At 41.2% G+C, this 20,399-nt stretch overlaps 1 protein-coding gene across 1 annotated transcript; it reads right to left on the bottom strand.

Annotated features, from left to right (window-relative positions):
- Window positions 1-4,146: 4,146 nt before the first annotated feature.
- Window positions 4,147-15,582, bottom strand: LOC106577359 (protein eyes shut homolog; the record flags this gene model as incomplete). The annotated part of the gene is made up of 5 exons (XM_045712460.1): window positions 15,559-15,582; window positions 14,679-14,878; window positions 10,148-10,272; window positions 5,140-5,264; window positions 4,147-4,363 (listed from the first exon to the last, which is right to left on the bottom strand). Coding segments are annotated over exons 1-5 (691 nt in total), but the record flags the coding sequence as incomplete, so codon positions are not given.
- Between the last annotated feature and the right edge of the window lie 4,817 nt (window positions 15,583-20,399).

The raw sequence follows: 20,399 nt of genomic DNA, 5'->3' as shown, positions 1-20,399 counted from the left end.
ATGCCATCATTGTAAATAAGAAGTTGTTCTTAATTGACTTGCCTAGTTAAATAAAAAAATGTATGTTTGAACAATTTACTTTATTTTTTGTGAAGCTTGAATTCAATTGCCCTTCTCTGTTGCACACAACAAGATTCCATTTCAAGGGGATTTATGGCTGATTTAATATGAACTCGTCAACCCTGTTACGGTCAACCATTGTACAGGATGAGAACAAGTGAATGACGTTTCCAAATCAAGCTGACATCTTCCTCTGTGTTTTTTATTAAGTTGAACTTGCGCTCTTTATGACAGAATTCTCATCAAGTTTTACTAGTCAAAAGGCACCTAATTGGTCCATATAGTACACTTTGTAGAGGATAGGGTATGATTTGGGAGGCAGCCATAGAGTCCCTTTAGAAAACTCTGTTCTGTCTTTGCTATACAGGATCCTCATTGATCCTCATCCTGCAACGCTACAGTACATCAGGTTTGTATACACTATTGTCCAGGGACAGAAAGTACAGTCGACCTTGAACAGGCAGGAGATTAAACTATTGTTAACTTTCCTTGCTTCCAATGTCTCATATATGGTGATAAGAGAATACGTTATAATTATTTTCCTCAATGTTTCAAATCCACATAAAACGGAGTATACACTATATATACAAAGTATGTGACACCCCTTCAAATTAGTGGATTCGGCTATTTCAGCCACACCCGTTGCTGACAGGTGTATAAAATTGTGCACACAGCCATGCAATCTCCATAGACAAACATTAGCTGTAGAATGGCCTTACTGAAGAGCTCAGTGACTTTCCATGTGGGGTCATCATTGGATGCCACCTTTCCAACAAGTCAGTTTGTCAAAATGTTGCCCTGCTATAGCTGCTCCAGTCAATTGTAAGTGCTCTTTTTGTGAAGTGGAAATGTCTAGGAGCAACAACGGCTCACCACGAAGTGGTAGGCCACATAAGCTCACAGAATGGGACCGCCAAGTACTGAAGCGCGTGGCGGGTAAAAAATGGTCTGTCCTTGTGCAACACTCACTACCGAGTTCCAAACTGCCTCTGGAAGCATGTCAGCACAAGAACTGTTTGTTGTGAGCTTCATGAAATGGGTTTCCATGGCCGAGCAGCCACTCACAAGCCTAAGATCACCATGTGCAATGCCAAGCGTAGCCTGGAGTGGTGTATAGCTCGCCACCATTGGACTCTGGAGCAGTGGAAACACGTTCTCTGGAGTGATGATTCACGCTTACCATCTGGCAGTCCGACGGAATGAATCTGTGTTTGGCGGATTGCAGGAGAATGCTACCTGCCCGAATGCATAGTGCCAAATGTACAGTCTGGTGGAGGAGGAATAATGGTCTGGGCCTGTTTTTCATGGTTCGGTCTAGGCCCCTTAGTTCCAGTGAAGGGAAATCTTAACGCGACAGCATACAATGACATTCTAGACGATTCTGTGCTTCCAACTTTGAGGCAACAATTTGGGGAAGGCCCTTTTCTGTTTCAGCTTGACAATGCCCTCGTGCACAAAGCGAGGTACATACAGAAATGGTTTGTCAAGATAGTTGTGGAAGAACTTGACTGGTCTGCACAGAGCCCTGACCTTAACCCCATCGAACACCATTGAGATTTATTGGAATGCCGACTGTGAGCCAGGCCTAATCGCCCAACATCAGTGCCCGACCTCACTAATGCTCGTGGCTGAACGGAAGCAAGTCCACGCAGCAATGTTCCAACATCTAGTGGAAAGCCTTCCCAGAAGAGTGGATGCTGTTATTACAGCAAAGGGGGCACCAACTTCATATTAATGACCATGATTTTGGAATGAAATGTTCGACGAGCAGGTGTCCACATACTTTTGGTCCTGTAGTGTATGTGTGATATGAACGTTTTATTTCCTCACTGTTTAAAATTCACATGCTTGCTTCCAATGTATGACATGGAGGTATACGAGACAAATAAAAGTGTCCATTTTTCTTCTTCTATTTGGTAAATGTTTCATAGAACTGAGTAGACCTATGTGGTTAACTGGTCGGTAGCTGAGTATTCTAAGGTTCCATTCGGAGGTGCCAAGGAGTGCTGTAGACTGCAGAAGGACTCTGAGTCTATTTGCAGCAGCACCAAGGGCACTGGGGCTGTTTAGATAGTGACCTAGTTTAGATATATTCATGAGTTTCTCAAACCTCTAACACAACTTATTTATTTCGATTCTATCTCGGTGAGGAAGCGCATTACTGTCTAATATCATCATACTTGTAATATGGAGTTGAGTTTGTTTGGCGTATTATTTTTTGCTGTTGTCAGTATTACATTTTTAATGAATTAATTTGCAGAACAAGTTGGTCTATTAGCTAATTTGTGCTTTCTTTCTTTTTGATTAAATCTGAGGGTGCTACATGTGCTGGTGATATGACATTATGACACTGGTGTTATGGTATTATGACACTGGTGTTATGGTATTATGACACTGGTGTTATGGTATTATGACACTGGTGTTATGGTATTATGACACTGGTGTTATGGTATTATGACACTGGTGTTAGGACATTATGACACTGGTGTTAGGACATTATGACACTGGTGTTAGGACATTATGACACTGGTGTTAGGACATTATGACACTGGTGTTAGGACATTATGACACTGGTGTTAGGACATTATGACACTGGTGTTAGGACATTATGACACTGGTGTTAGGACATTATGACACTGGTGTTAGGACATTATGACACTGGTGTTAGGACATTATGACACTGGTGTTATGACATTTTGACACTGGTGTTATGACATTTTGACACTGGTGCTACGACATTGACACTGGTGTTATGACATTATAAAACTGGTGTTATGACATTGGCGTAATAAAATAACCCATTTTGGACAAAGCTGTGCTGATCCAACCGGGTATTTATAGGACTGCGAATTTATGGTTGACCTACTATTAAAATACAGCATGTTAGTTTAGTGTTAGCAACACACTCTACCCGGATACACTTCCACACTCCATCCCCCAGGTGGCAGCACCAACCAAGTCAAGGGCTGTGCTCTGCCAGGAGGCCTTGATAAGCACGTCATCAGGTGATGGGTCAGTCAGTGTCCCAGCTGGCAAGAGGTGAAGCTGCTGGTTTTATTTGGTGACCATGAGGCCACGAGGTTGAGTTTTGAATCTTTAGTTCAGGCATGCCTCTTTTGTTTCCTTTTGTGTACGTGTTTATTTTGGTCATCTTTTGAACAAATAAACTAATCTGCTTGGAATGGCCGATCAAGAGGTCATGACAGAGTTGACCCTGGACCAGGGTGAGGTTTCTGTCAACTGGGTACATGCACACCACAACAGAGTTGACCCCTGGACCAAGGTAAGGTTTCTGTCAACTGGGTACATGCACACCATAACAGAGTTGACCCTGGACCAGGGTAAGGTTGCTGTCCCCTGGGTACATGCACACCATAACAGAGTTGACCCTGGACCAGGGTAAGGTTGCTGTCCCCTGGGTACATGCACACCATAACAGAGTTGACCCTGGACCAGGGTAAGGTTGCTGTCCCCTGGGTACATGCACACCATAACAGAGTTGACCCTGGACCAAGGTAAGGTTGCTGTCACCTGGGTACATGCACACCATAACAGTGTTGACCCTGGACCAAGGTAAGGTTGCTGTCACCTGGATACATACATTCAACACCTGGTTGCATATGCTTACTTGTCACATTAATGCACACATCCAATCAGGTTACAGAACCATTACTAAGCCCTAGACTTAGCCAGTACAGTGTTAACAATAGGCCATCTAGTTGCTTCCGTAACACTATCAACACAAATACCCTGCATTTATCACCTTTGCAGTACGCTGGTGACAGTGGTGTTGTGAGCACGGAAACATACATCCTTATATCATTATCCCTATAACAACACATACTATCACATACAGGCTGTGCTGAACCAACTGTAACAGTAGTTCAATGATTGGTCTGCATACCTGTTGGTGGTTCAGCCTCCACTGGATTCACACTTTACGGTGACACTGGTGTTATGTCATTGGTGTTATAAAATAACCAGGTTATGGTTGTGTGATCTAACGACTGATCTTACGGTTGACCTGACCACAAAGTACTGACCCAACTGTTATATGACTGTGGTCTTTACGATTGACCTCCATACCTGTTGGTTGTTCACTGTACGGTGACACTGGTGACATTGGTGACGTGGTGAGCAGGGATCCCCGAGGGGTTTGTGTCATAGAAGGCTCCCAGGGCACAGAGGACATGTCTCCCTCGGCTGGCTGACAGCTGACCTCGTTGATACTATCAACACAGGAGTATCCTCCCGGACACGGCTGGACCAGGCAGTCATCGTAATTGTGCTCACAGTTCCTCCCCTGTACATGTAAAACAGAGATAGACATTAGACTATAGAAACAGAAATATAGATAAACATTAGTTGACCATAGAAATAGTCAAATATATAGACATTATACCATAGCTATATAATCTGATCTAACAGAAATATTTCTTTATTTGATTAGCCATTAGCATAATTCCATCTATGATGTGAGGTCATGGACAAAAGTAGGGCACTACACAGGGAATAGGGTTCAATTTGAGACACACGTGGGCTTGGTAAGGAAGACATTAGGATTCAGGCCACCTTAATAAGGGTGTAAATGATGTGTAGCAGCAGGAGAGATGATCACAAACGCCTGCGGATGACATCTACAGTGGTGGAGACTGAACTAAATAACCTCTCTCTGAACATGGCCCAAATGGCACCCTATTGTCAATTGGCACCCTGCGTAGTGCACTTCTGTTGACTAGTGCTCATAGGGCTCGGGTCAAAAGTAGTGCACTGTATAGGGAATAGGGTGCCAGATGGAACTGCCTTATCCTGCTCATGACTAGGAGGGTAAATATTCAGCCTCTGCCTTATCCTGCCATGACTAGGACGGTAAATATAATACCATCACATTCTGGGAGAAGAAAGAAGATGAAGAACATATTGAAAGAAATGCTAACATTTCAGACGTGGAGAAGAGCAAAGGAAAGAAGGGGGAGAGAGAGATCCACACAGAGACAGAGAAAGAGGGGGAGGCAACAGGGATGAAGGAGGATAGAGGGAAGGATGAAATAAGGGAAGAGTGTGCTGGGTAAGCCTCACCACAAATCCAGGACGACAGAAACAGGTGTAGCCGTAGCCAGGCTCGTTCTGGATGCACATCCCCTGGTTGCAGGGTTGCGGAAGGCACTCATTAATGTCCAACTCACAGTGAAGGCCTGTCCAACCTGCCAAGGAACAAAGCCCACAGACTGAGCACCGCAGTGTGTAGGGAGGTGGGATGTGTGTGTGTTACTTGCAGTGCGGTGAGCCCTAGCTTCACTCACATCCACCACCCTCTTAAGAGAATATCAATCAGATTCCTTCGATTTGCTGCTTTGCTTCTTTTTGGGGGGCACACACACACACACACAACAAAAGGTCCATGAGCGAAAGGGAGATAAGTGTCACATACATTTTAATGAGGCTATAGGCTAGGTGTTTTGATGAGGCTATAGGCTAGGTGTTTTGATGAGGCTATAGGCTAGGTGTTTTGATGAGGCTATAGGCTAGGTGTTTTGATGAGGCTATAGGCTAGGTGTTTTGATGGCTATAGGCTAGGTGTTTTGATGAGGCTATAGGCTAGGTGTTTTGATGAGGCTATAGGCTAGGTGTTTTGATGAGGCTATAGGCTAGGTGTTCTGATGAGGCTATAGGCTAGGTGTTTTGAGGAGGCTATAAGCTAGGTGTTTTGATGAGGCTATAGGCTAGGTGTTTTGATGAGGCTATAGGCTAGGTGTTTTGATGAGGCTATAGGCTAGGTGTTTTGAGGAGGCTATAAGCTAGGTGTTTTGATGAGGCTATAGGGTAGGTGTTTTGATGAGGCTATAGGCTAGGTGTTTAGAAGGACATCAGCTCCTACAAGAGCAGAAAGAATTTTTGTTAAATCCAATAAGTAGATGCTGGTATTGTCTTGTAGGGCAATTGCATTTAAGTGTTGTATTTGACATATTACTCTACTTAATCATTGCTGTTTGAACTGTCTGACTGCTCAGTACTTGTGACTGTCATTGTGGACTTGTGGATTAGTTTCAGGCCTATTTGTGTAACAGTCTTGCTAATCTGTGGGAGTGGTGTATTGTAGGGGATGTTTTCTTCACCTCTGCCAGGCAATCAGCAATCAGTGCTGGGAGGTGTGTCTTTCACCTCTGCTACGCAATTAGTATTATTCCCACGGGGGACCAGTACGCGGAAAAAAAATTATGAAATGTATGTATTCACTACTGTAAGTCGCTCTGGATAAGAGCGTCTGCTAAATGACTAAAATGTAAATGTAAAATGTAGTACTTCTGTGTTTTTTCAGCGGCAGCTGTTGTAGGCTCGGCCCTAATTTATGTGCTCTCTGACACCTGGAGTCGGACGACAGAGGACAATGGCAAATGACTAGTCAACCCTTCCCCCTCTGAGGGGCCAAAATGTTTCTCTCTGTTACAATATTCAGAGGACTATCGAATGCTACAGAATAATACTATATTATTAATGTCTGGTCATGTATCTGAAACTTGTTCACTGAGGATAACTCTGATGCTATCTATATGGATGTATGATCTCTGTGGTAACTGTTCACTGAGGATAACTCTGATGCTATCTATATGGATGTATGATCTCTGTGGTAACTGTTCACTGAAGATAACTCTGATGCTATCTATATGGATGTATGACCTCTGTGGTAACTATCTGTACAGGGGGAACTCAATTACTCTATGCAAAAAGGTTGTATGATCCTCTCAGGAATTCTGTCTTATTTACATTGGTCTCATCCCCCACACAAGATGCTTTGACACCCTGTGGAGATTGGGCCTTGGAGGTCAGGTTACACTGTAAACTTAGTATCGTTTGATTGGTCAAAAGTAGTTGGTTTTGGGTTGGAAGGGTTGCACCTTCATATGTTATAAATGGAATTAAATGCATTTGTTCTTTCTGTCTCTTATCCTGTATCCTGTCCATGGAGGAAGGTTGAATGATCAATTCTCATTTCTTAGGCTTCTAGGCCTCTGGTCTAATAAGCATCTCTTTGTTCATGCTTTGTCCTGTAAGTTAACCTTAGTGTCTATAGGCTTGGAATAATGCTTTATAATGCTTGTTTCTTAAATGTAATGCCTTGTATGTGAATCCATTCTTGCTCGTCTACATCAACTCATTGCCTAATGCTTACGTGTATATTTTAATTATCTTTTGGAGTCAGATAAACATTTGAATAGGCTAATTGCTTAATCTAATTACAAATTAAATGAGGTATTTATAATATCATGTACACTGTATATACACATACAGTTGAAGTCGGAAGTTTACATACACTTAGGTTGGAGTCATTAAAACTCATTTTTCAACCACTCCACAAATTTTTGTTAACAAACTACAGTTTTGGCAAGTCAGTTAGGACATCTACTTTGTGCATGACACAAGTAATTTTTCCAACAATTGTTTACAGACAGATTATTTCACTTATAATTCACTGTACTGCAATACCAGTGGGTCAGAAGTTTACATTCACTAAGTTGTCTGTGCCTTTAAACAGCTTGGAAAATTCCAGAAAATGATGTCATGGCTTTAGAAGCTTCTGATAGGCTAATTGACATCATTTGAGTCAATTGGAAGTGTACCTGTGGATGTATTTCAAGGCCTACCTTCAAACTCAGTGCCTCTTTGCTTGACATCATGGGAAAATCAAAATAAATCAGCCAAGAACTCAGAAAAAAAAGTAGAACTGGTTCATCCTTGGGAGCAATTTCCAAACACTTGAAGGTACCACGTTCATCTGTACAAACAATAGTACGCAAGTATAAACACCATGGGACCACGCAGCCGTCATACCGCTCAGGAAGGAGAAGCGTTCTGTCTCCTAGAGATGAACGTACTTTGGTGTGAAAAGTGCAAATCAATCCCAGAACAACAGCAAAGGACCTTGTGAAGATGCTAGAGGAAACAGGCACAAAAGTATCTATATCCACAGTAAAACGAGTCCTATATCGACATAACCTGAAAGGCCGCTCAGCAAGGAAGAAGCCACTGCTCCAAAACCGCCATAAAAAAGCCATACTACGGTTTGCAACTGCACATGGGGACAAAGATCGTACTTTTTTGGAGAAATGTCCTCTGATCTGATGAAACAAAAACAGAACTGTTTGGCCATAATGATCATTGTTATGTTTGGAGGAAAAAGGGGAGGCTTGCAAGCCGAAGAACACCATCCCAACTGTGAAGCACGGGGTGGCAGCATCATGTTGTGGGGGTGCTTTGCTGCAGGAGGGACTGGTGCACTTCACAAAATAGATGGCATCATGAGGCAGGAAAATTATGTGGATATATTGAAGCAACATCTCAAGACATCAGTCAAGAAGATTAAGCTTGATCGCAAATGGACAATGGATAATGACCCCAAGCATACTTTCAAAGTTGTGGCAAAATGGCTTAAGGACAACAAAGTCAAGGTATTGGAGTGGCCATCACAAAGCCCTGACCTCAATCCTATAGAAAATGTGTGGGCAGAACTTAAAAAGTGTGTGCGATTAAGGAAGCTTACGAACCTGACTGACTCAGTTACACCAGCTCTGTCAGGAGGAATGGGCCAAAATTCACCCAACTTATTGTAGGAAGTTTGTGGATGGCTACCTGAAACGTTTGACCCAAGCTAAACAATTTAAAGGCAATGCTACCAAACACTAATTGAATTTATGTAAACTTCTGACCCAATGGGAATGTGATGAAAGTAATTAAAGCTGAAATAAATCATTCTCTCTAGTATTATTCTGACATTTCACATTCTTAAAATAAAGTGGTGATCCTAACTGACCTAAGACAGGGAATTTTTACTAGGATTAAATGTCAGGAATTGTGAAAAACTGAGTTTAAATGTATTTGGCTAAGGTGTATGTAAACTTCTGACTTCAACTGTGTTACTGCCCACTACACTGTAAGCTGTGGTACTGTCAAGCGGCAGATCTGAGCCCTGGTGGACACCAGTAGTGAGAGCACATGGTGCAGACACAGATCTGTCTGCTAAATGACTAAAGTGTAAAAATTTCAAATTAATGCTTTAGCTGTAAGCAAGATACAAGTATTGATCCACCCACACCTGAAGAGATGCTGTGTTATCTCTTCACCATAAATAATTAAAGTGGGAAGAAAATGATTTATAATCTATTGCAGCATGTTTTGCAAGAGATCTAGGCCTGTTATCTGAATTTACTGTGAGATGAAAAACAGATTGATTTGCTTTGAATCATAAAAAATGATTGATAATGTCAATCATCATTGTACAACATCAGTATTCTGCAACACATAGGCCTGCTAGAATAGCGATAAAGCCAATCTGTGTCCATGTCCAGTGACTTATTGTAACCAATCTACATTCCAGTAACTTACCTACCCTGCAGTTAGAGCGGTAGCGTTAACCAGGTATATATTTCATATAACATTAATATATACACTGAGTGTACAAAACTTTAGGAACACCTTCCTACTATTGAGTTGCACCCCCGATCTTAGTTGTTGTATAGTGACTTACCTGCCCTGAAGTGGCAGAGGTAGCCATGAACCAGGTCATAGAATGCATTATAAACTGGGTAGTTAGAGCTCTGAATGCTGATTGGCTGAATGTTGTGGTATATCAGACAATATGCCATGGGTATGAAACAAACTTACTTGTTTATGTTGGTAACCAGTTTATAATAGCAACAAGGCACATGGGGGTTTGTGGTACAGTACAGTATATGGCCAATATACTGTACCGCGGCTAAGGGCTGTATCCAGACACTCCACGTTGTGATATATGGCCAATATACTGTACCGCGGCTAAGGGCTGTATCCAGGCACTCCACGTTGTGATATATGGCCAATATACTGTACCGCGGCTAAGGGCTGTATCCAGGCACTCCACGTTGTGATATATGGCCAATATACTGTACCGCGGCTAAGGGCTGTATCCAGGCACTCCACGTTGCGTCACGCTTAAGAACAGCCCTTAGCCGTGGTATATTGGCCATATACCACACCCCTTGGGCCTTATTGCTTCATTATAACCACCTTGTAATGCATTATAACTGTTACCAATCTTAGTTAATGTACTCACCTGCCCTGCAGTGGCAGAGGTATCCGTTAAGCAGGTCTCGGCAGATTGCCCCGTGGAGACATGGATCTGAACAGCATTCATTAATGTCCATCTCACAGAAGTCACCTATGAAACCTGCTGGACAACTGGGAGAAGACAAGGATATTGCATAGATGTCATTTAACATATCAAATCAAACTTTACTTGTCACATGCGCCAAATACAACAAGTGTAGACTTTACCGTGAAATGCTTACTTACAAGCCCTTAACCAGATCAAGAAGAAGAAAATATTTACCAACTGGACTAAAATAAAAACACAATAAAAATAATGAGGCTATATACAACGGGCACCGGTACCGAGTCAGTGTGCAGGGGTACAGGCTCGTTGAAGTAATCTGTACATGTAGGTGGGGGCGAAGTAACTATGCATAGGTAACAAACAAACAGTGAGTAGCAGCAATGTACAAGGGGGGGGTCAATGTCAATTGTCCAGTGGCGGTTTTATTAATTGTTCAGCAGTCTAATGGCTTGGGGGGTAGAAGCTGTTGAGGAGCCTTTTGGTCTTAGACTTGGCGCTCCGGTACCGCTTGCCGTGCGGTAGCAGAGAAAACAGTCTATAACTTGGGTGACTGGAGTCTCTGACAATTTTATGGGCTTTCCTCTGACACCGCCTATTATATAGGTCCTGGATGGCAGGAAGCTTGGCCCCAGTGATGTACTGGGCCGTTCGCACTACCCTCTGTAGCGCCTTACGTTCAGATGCTGAGCAGTTGCCATACCAGGCGGTGATGCAACCGGTCAGGATGCTCTCATATAACACATATAACATACAGGGCTATTTGATCAAGAAAGAGAGTGATGGAGTGCTGCATCAGACGACCTGGCCTCCACAATCACCCAACCTCAAAAAATGTAGATGGTTTGGGATGAGTTGGACCGCAGAGTGAAGGAAAAGCAGCTAACAAGTGTTCAGCATATGTGGGAACTCCTTTAAGACTGTTGGAAAAGCATTCCAGGTGAAGCTGGTTGAGAGAATGCCAAGAGTGTGCAAAGCTGTTATCAAGGCAAAGTGTGGCTACTTTGAAGAATCTAAAATCTAAAATATATTTTGATTTGTTTAACACTTTTTTGGTTACTACATGATTCCATATGTGTTATTTCATAGTTTTGATGTATTCACTATTATTCAACAATAAATGAAAATCCTTGAATGAGTAGGTTTGTGCAAACATTTGACTGGTACTGTAAATAACACATATAACATACAGTACCAGTCAAAAGTTTGGACACACCTACTCTTTCAATGATTTTTCTTTATGTTTACTAATCACATATAGAGAACACATATACATTTACTTTTTATACTTTTTTTTAACCAATGTAAAATAAAGATTCAATATTTGTTTTACAATAAGAAAGTTGTGTATCTTTTTCGAAAATAACATCAAAACAGTACTACAGTCTTCAGTAGAAGAAACAGAATGGACACGTTGTTGTTGATATCTTTTTACCATTACTTATCATCACGGAATGATTAATAATGAACAATTACTAGGAAGACAATATTAACAGTTTATTAGGTACACCACCCATTCACCAAAATGGTTCGCTCCTACAGACAGTGAGTCACGTGGCCATGGTTTGCTATATAAAACAGTCAGACAGGCATCGAGACATCCAGTTTCTGTTCGAGTGATCATTAGAATGGGAAAAACGAGTGACCTAAGCGACTTTGAGCTTGGTATGATCGTCGATGCCAGGCATACCAGTTCTAGTATGTCAGAAACGGCCGGCCGCCTTGGCTTTTCATGTGCGACAGTGTCTATGGTTTACTGAGAATGGTGTGACAAACAAAAACCATCCAGTCAGCGGCAGGCCTGTGGGCAAAAAAAAACTGCTTGTTGATGAGAGGTCAAAGGAGAATAGCAAGAATGGTGCAAGCTAATAGGCGGGCCACATACAGGCAGATAAAGGCACAGTTCAACAGTGGTGTGCAGAAAGACATCTCAGAATGCACAGCTCCTCAGTCTTTGTCACTGATGGGCTTTTGCAGCAGACGAACCCACCGGCTTCCACTCCTATCAGCTAAAAACAAGAAGTATACAGAGCCAGATGCTGCATCATATTTGAAATAATTTGTAGAAAATACACTTTATTTCCCTGTCATGTAGCATTATGAACATCCTGTGTCACTTTACTTGGACTAAGAAAACAGACTATATGACACTGTCAAGAAGCATTATGACCATCATAATCATATAAACCAGATAGGCCTGTCATGTACATGCCCTTATGTCAGTCATCTGTCTAAAAGAGGATGTCTTGTCCTGCTCCTGAAATCTGCTCCTGCATTCATCCCAGTCTTCAGTAACAGAGCATTGAGGTAGGTGCATGTCTGACATCAATGTTTGCACAATTACAATGATACTTTAATATGGTCAATTAAAAATAAAATATATAACATAAACATACCTTTGACAAGTAGGCTATGGTGTAATGGAATGTTTTGCTTTGTGGTTTTTAACACTCTTATGTAGGTGTCATAACCAGCCATAAAATAACGCAATATGTCACACAGGTCTAAATATGTGTCATGACAGTGTTATGACCATATTATAACAGGTTATGACAAGTTGGGGTGTAAAGTAAAGTGTTACCATATTAAGTATAGCAGTGGCATATAAGTAGCATATAACTGGTCTAGACTACTCTGCAGTATTGACAGTGATAGTTTGGGGGGAAAAGCAGTTTTACTACACACAACATAAAGTAACAATCTCTAGAATGCATTCTCACCATCCAAGTCCTATTCATGTCCATGGGTATTGTAATAATGTGTCTGAAATGCATTCGTACAGGACTCCTCAGATCTCTGGAGACACCAGCAGATTGACAACGGATGTCTTACTTCAAGGAGACACTATCTGCGTCCCAAATGGCACCCTATTACCTACCTGAGCCCCATAGGGTTTTGGTCAAATATAGTGCACTATAAAGGGAATAGGGTGCCGTTTGAAACAGAACCAACATCCAGCCGTTACCAAGCTAGGAAATGGAACTGCAATTTAAACTGTCTCCATGCTGCTTGTCCCCGAGGCTGGTTGAATTGCCATCAAATCCAGACATCACATTCAACCATCCAATCTGTTGCAATCCTGACACCACGCATAATATTGGATGGATCTCTATATACCAAATGGACTAAACTGCATGCAGTCTGTCGCTGGTTGCAACCTATAACATCCATGCTTGTATCCATTATCTAATGAGAAAGAGTGTTATTCCCTCACGTACAGTTTAGGATTACAATACATTGTGTCATTTCGTGTTAAAGAGACATTAGATTGACATGTGACTTGTCACCAAGGAAATGGAGACAATAAAACACGCCTTCTTCAAATTCACTTCAACATATGGCATATACTGCATACCCATAACAATGCAGCATTTGTTAACCAAAAAGAAAACCTAGCATACGGACATTAAAGCATATGCATACAACTTCAGCATTCGTTTCACAAAAAATAAACACTGAATTATAATTGAGTATACAGAGCCAGATGCTGCAGCATGACACCCAACTGTCCTCCAACTGTTGATAACAGACTAAACATTACTACAGCAGGCAGGCAGCCCTTCTCTGTCTGTGTCCCAAATGGCTGTTCCCTTTACAGTGCACTACAGGACTCATAGGGCTCTGGTCAGAAGATGTAGGGACTAGGGTACTGTTTGGGATGCGGCCCTCTGTCTTTACACTAGACCACAGTGACTTATGGCCCTGAACCTGAGCATATGTGCTACAGCTAAGACAATGTAATTAACAGCAAGACGTCGAGGGGACCCACGCTGTGGCAAATCTACACCCTATTACTGCAGTGCAGTGTCTGGCTATATTCACAATGTGAAGGGAGGGAGGACGGCTCATACCAATGGCTGGACTGGAATCAATGGAACGGTAACAAACACATGGAAACCATTGTGTTCGATGTGTTTAGTAGTGTTTCATTAATTCCAGTCCAGTCATTACTATGAACAGTTCTCTGATTTAAAGTGAGACCAGACTCCACTGATTGAGCTAGACTTCATACATCACACAGGGGAGGGAGAGCGTGTTAATAGGAAATGACATGACATGGTTCTGTTGCTGTGGCAACCTGATATTAAACCAATCAGATGCATGTCAATCTGAGAGATGAGGGGGCAGCGTGACTTTAGTCTGATTGGAGGCGGTGGTTTAATTCAACTCATAATACAGAGACTGTGTCAAAACATGCATATCATAACACTGGATAATGTTGTATTACTTCACTTACAGCCGACAGGTATCAGGCTCTGTAATTTGTTATTAAAATGAGTCCTTGGAGCAAAGATATGTGTATCCAAACAGGTAAATGTTTGAGGTGCTATAATACTGTAATATATTGTATTATTTGAAAAATATATATAAAATAATCCAAGTTTGTACATGTACATATTATATACAGGTATGCATATATTGATATTTATGTATTATATATACACATGACTACATGATGAATAGATTCACTGACCTGCAGGTGAAATTGGAGCCTTGGCCATCGAGACAAGTCCCTCCATTTAAACACAGGGTGACATTGATGGGGGTTTCTAGACAGATGTCTATGTCAATGTCACAGTTCTTCCCAGTGTATCCATCCAGACAGAAACACGCATATTTATCAACCAAGTCCACACAGGAGCCACCATTCAGACACGGACTGGAAGAACACTCCTGTAGATGGGGAAATAGCATCATGTAAAACACGAGACCAGGGCCTGTATTTATAAAGTGTCTCAGAGTAGAAGTGCTGATGTAGGATCAGTTTACTTTTGCCTTTTAAGATCATAATATTGATATTACATGATCCTAGATTAGCACTCCTACTCTCAACGAATATAGAAACTTTAAATATCCACAACTGCATGGTGGTACTAACACAGAAATATATATATATAGATAAACAGAATATCGTAAGAGAATGACTTGAATATGAATACATAGGCCTGTATATGAAAACATGACTGTTAAAATCCATAATTGACTATGATGGATGATGAGTTAAAAGAGTATGTGCAGAATTGTAGATTAGAATGGGTCTATAAACCGAGACAATAAGAGCCTCTGATTGTGCATTCCAGAGCGGAACCTCAGAGAGACATTCCAGCTGCCTTAGCATTCTATTCTATCAGCCCAGTGCTCTCTCTGGAGGCCTACTGAAGCTGGGCTGGGTATTCAAATCAATTAGGGATTAGGGTGAGGCGATTCCTTTTAATCAGGTATTTATACAATGCTTACATGATCATGTAGCTCAATTGACTTATGCTGTAGGAGAATCGATGTGGCTTGTGGATGGGGAAAGGGGAGAGACGGCACACTGGAGCAGCTCTGGTCTGATTAGAATGGAGACTAACCATCTGGATCTTCCTGGTTTGCATGTTTTGGAATGTTGTACAATAATGAGATGTGATGCACAGTCACTATTACAAAATATAAAACGTATGTCCATAGTGAAATGACACTATTTTATGTCACTATAGTGAAATATAAGTCATAGGTCACTGTTAATTACAAATAACTAATTTGTCAGTTTGGCTGAAATATAACTACAATGTTTAGCGAAATGACACTATTTGAACATATTGTAATGAGACCATGTTATGTAATGATGATGAGTCCTATACAGGTTGGTTTTACCAGATGGTTTTACCCAACTTTACCCAACTATCATTCATCTCAACTCACATCAATGTTCATTTCACATCTGGCACCAGTCCATCCCAATTCACACTGGCAGTAATACACATCCACTCCATCAATGCACCTGAGAAGATAAGAGAGAAACATAACATAACAAAACAGGCCTATATGGCGTTGCCAAGCCCCAGGTCCCACTCGGGTCTAGGCCTCTAGTATATTAAAAGGCTAAACACTGAGAGAAGGCAAATATCTGAAATCACTATTTCCTAATCATGGGAATGTAAATTGAGGTAATTGAGGTCAAACGGACATATAGTAGGTACAAAGTGTGTACAGTACACAAGCCCTATTTCCCACTCTTATACATTACACACCATTACACACCATTTCACACCATTTCTAGTCTCCATTTCCGCAACCATTTTCCTTTTTTCCCCTTTAAAAAAACAGTTTTTTACAGTTTTTATAAACAACACACATCTCCTACCCTGGACTGATGTTTTATATTCAGCAGGAGAAGCACTAACAGTTTTACTGGTAATGAATGCTTCCATTGGTTACCTCCCGTGAAGACAGGGACCCGACATGCATTCATCAGTGTTGGTCTCGCAGTGGAAACCCATGAAGCCTCCAGCACATAAGCACTGGTATCGATTGGGACCATCCACGCAGCTCCCGCCCGTTTTGGCACGGGTTCGACACACACTCGTCAATGCTCAGTTCACACCACGTCCCTGGGAATAAATTACATATATTAACATAGAAAACACATTATATATATTATACCATACAGCACTTAGAATATGAACATGTAACAACACAATACATGTTTACTGTGAGTTCTTGATCATGGAAAGAGGTGAATGACTGGTTAAATAATTGATTTGAGTTTAGATGCCCCTGAATACATTGAATCAATACAGGGTGAACACTCTCTCTCTTCAATGACTGTACTTGTAGCAGAAATAGTCAAGGTTTTTCAATAATGGCAATAAGACAGACACAAGTGTAGGTGAAGAGAGATGACTGCTTCCTTAAAGTCTTGCATGTTTGCATTGTGTAGTACGGCATACATTACATTATGTATGTTATGTTTGTTGCATTAGGTTGCAGCATATACACTGGACAGAATGTGCAATATTGTCACGTCCTGACCAGTATAGAGTATATTTGGTTATTGTAGTTTGGTCAGGACGTGGCAGAGGGTAGTTGATGTATTACATTTACATTTAAGTCATTTAGCAGACGCTCTTATCCAGAGCTACTTACAAATTGGTGCATTCACCTTATGATATGTATGTATTATGGGGTTTGTCACTGGTCTATGTCTGTGTTTCTATGTCTAGTTAATTGGGGTTGGATTCTCAATTGAAGGCAGGTGTGTTGAGTTGCCTTTGATTGGGAGTCCTATATAGTAGGGTGTGTTTGTCTTTGTTTTTCGTGGGTAGTTGTTTGAGAGCACTGCTTTTTGTTGAGCCTGCTTTCACTGTTTCATGTCGTTAGTTTGTTTATTGTTTTCTTCCGTGGTGTTCGCATTATTTTATAAATAAATATGTTGAGCACAAAACCCGCTGCACATTGGTCCCTTTCTCTCTACGACGACAAACGTGACAAATATCTAATCCTGTGTTACATATTGTTGTTCACCTCACAGTAAAGGTGGCACCAGTCACTGTATAACCACAGATCTATAGGCGTCTTCACTCCTGCAATAATACATCTTCCTCCACACTGTTACCATCATCTGATTAGACAGTCAGAGGAACAGTCCTCGCGACCTGTCTTCACTTGGGCAAATCTAATTGTGAAAACACATTATCACTGTCTAATACAGTTGCTGTCACGTGGAAATCCCATTAACAACTGCACACAGCCATTCAGTACCACACCTGGGATCAAATACTATTTGAAATAATATTAAATACATTATCTGTGCACGATTGTTATTTATTATTACGTGTTTTACTTTTCTATTATTTCTCTATTTTCCTTGTCTCTGTATTGTTGGGAAGGACCCGTAAGTAAGCATTTCACTGTTAGTCCACCTGTTGTTTACGAAGCATGTGACAAAAACGATTTGATTTGATTGAGCTTGCCTGGCACAACAAAACAAATATCATAACCGCAAAACTGCAAACCCCACCCATCTGGCACTCCCAAACCACACCCACCCGGCACTCACGGCAGACTACAGCAAACACTAAGTATTTTAAAGACTTCAAGTAGTATTTGAACTCAGGTATGTCCAGTACATAAGGAAAACTTAAAGCCCTGCTTTACTGTAGCAAGAGGTGGAGAATATAGATCACCATTCAACAATGTGCTGCTGACTAGGGAATTTATACTGTAGCATTGTGCTGATGTCATCTACAGTATCACTCAGGGAGCATGCTACTAATGATGTTGACCCAAATAACAACGGTCTCTAGAGATGGATTATCAAGGGGGGTTCGAGGTCTGTAGTAAATAACAATGGTCTCAATAGATGGATTATCAAGGGGGGGTCCCTGGTCTGTAGTAAATAACAATGGTCTCTATAGATGGATTATCAAGGGGATCCCTGGTCTGCAGTAAATAACAATGGTCTCAATAGATGGATTATCAAGGGGGTCCCTGGTCTGTAGTAAATAACAATGGTCTCTATAGATGGATTATCAAGGGGGGGTCCCTGGTCTGTAGTAAATAACAATGGTCTCTATAGATGAATGATCATGGGGGTCCCTGGTCTGTAGTAAATAACAATTGTCTCTATAGATGGATTATCTGGGGGGTACGAGGTCTGTAGTAAATAACAATGGTCTCTATAGTTGGATTATCAAGGGGTCCCTGGTCTGTAGTAAATAACAATGGTCTCTATAGATGGATTATCAAGGGGGTCTGCAGTAAATAACAATGGTCTCTATAGATGGATTAACAAGGGGGGTCCCTGGTCTGCAGTAAATAACAATGGTCTCTATAGATGGATTATCAAGGGGGTCCCTGGTCTGCAGTAAATAACAGTGGTCTCTATAGATGGATTATCAAGGGGGGTCCCTGGTCTGTAGTAAGTGACTATACAACATTGTTGAGGTCATTTCAAAGTAGAATTGTGTGGTGAAGAAAAGTATAATTGTTCACCTTTGCAGTTGAAATATCGCTACCTGCCTTTGGAAAGGGTATGTATCACAACATAATTTATTTTAAAAGGTACAATTAATCGATCGCATTTTTGTAAAAATGTGTCAACGTTAGCGGCATTGAATTTAACTGATAATCCAACATAATAACTAACCATTTCAGTCAGCTAAAATACCACAAATAAAACCACACAACTTTCTGACATAATTGGTCATTAGGTTGCTCCAAAGCTGTAACTGTGCAAACAAATAATTGAGTTTAACACAGGCTTGACATGTCCTAATAAAACACCACAACACAGCAGTGAAACCTTTCAAATCCGCCTTATTGCACATAAATGTTATTTATACCTCACAACACAAACAATTATCACACTTTACGGGCTGCAACTCACAACTAAGTCAAGATGAAGGTGAAATGGGTTGACTCACTAGGCTAATCTAGGACCCGAATGACTCACTGGACTAATCTAGGACCTGAATGACTCACTGGGCTAATCTAGGACCTGAATGACTCACTGGGCTAATCTAGGACCTGAATGACTCACTAGGCTAATCTAGGACCTGAATGACTCACTGGGTTAATTTAGGACCTGAATGACTCACTAGGCTAATCTAGGACCTGGATAATTTCAGGACTATAGAAATATATCATGGAATATGTCCCAAATGGCACCCTATTCTCTATATAGTGCACTACTTTTGCCCAGGGTCCAATAAAAACTAGTGCACTATATACAGTGCCTTCAGAAAAGAATCACACCCCTGGATTTATTCCACAGTTTGTTGTGTTACAGCCTGAATTCCAAATGGATAAAAAATAGAGTAGATTTGGCCTTGTGTTTTAGATTATTGTCCTACTGAAAGGTGAATTCATCTCCCAGTGTTTGGTGGATAGCAGACTGAAACAGGTTTTACTGTAGGATTTTGTCTGTGCTTAGCTCCATTCCGTTTCTTTTTTATCCTGAACAACTCCCCAGTCCTTAACGATTACAAGCTTACCCATAACATGATGCAGCCACCACTATGCTTGAACATATGGAGAGTGGTACTCAGTAATGTGTTGCATTGATTTGACCCAAACATAACTTTGTATTCAGAACAAAATGTGAATTGCTTTACCATATTTCTTGCAGTATTACTTTAGTGCCTTGTTGCAAAAACAGGATGCATGTTTTGGAAAATGTTTAATCTGTACAAGCTTCCTTCTTTCCACTCTGTCAATTAGGTTAGTATTGTGGAGTAACTACAATGTTGTTGATCCATCCACAGTTTTCTCCTATCACAGCCGTTAAACGCTATAACTGTTTTAAAAACTTACCATTGGCTTCATGGTGAAATCCCTGAGCGGATTCCTTCCTGTCCTGCAAGCAACTGAGTTGGGAAGGATGCCTGTATCTTTGTAGTGACTGGGTGTATTTATACACCATCCAAAGTGT

This window comes from Salmo salar, unplaced genomic scaffold (assembly GCF_905237065.1).
Source record: "Salmo salar unplaced genomic scaffold, Ssal_v3.1, whole genome shotgun sequence".
NCBI lineage: Eukaryota > Metazoa > Chordata > Actinopteri > Salmoniformes > Salmonidae > Salmo > Salmo salar.
Note: the sequence above shows the minus strand (reverse complement) of the source record. Positions and strands in the feature narration are given on the sequence as shown.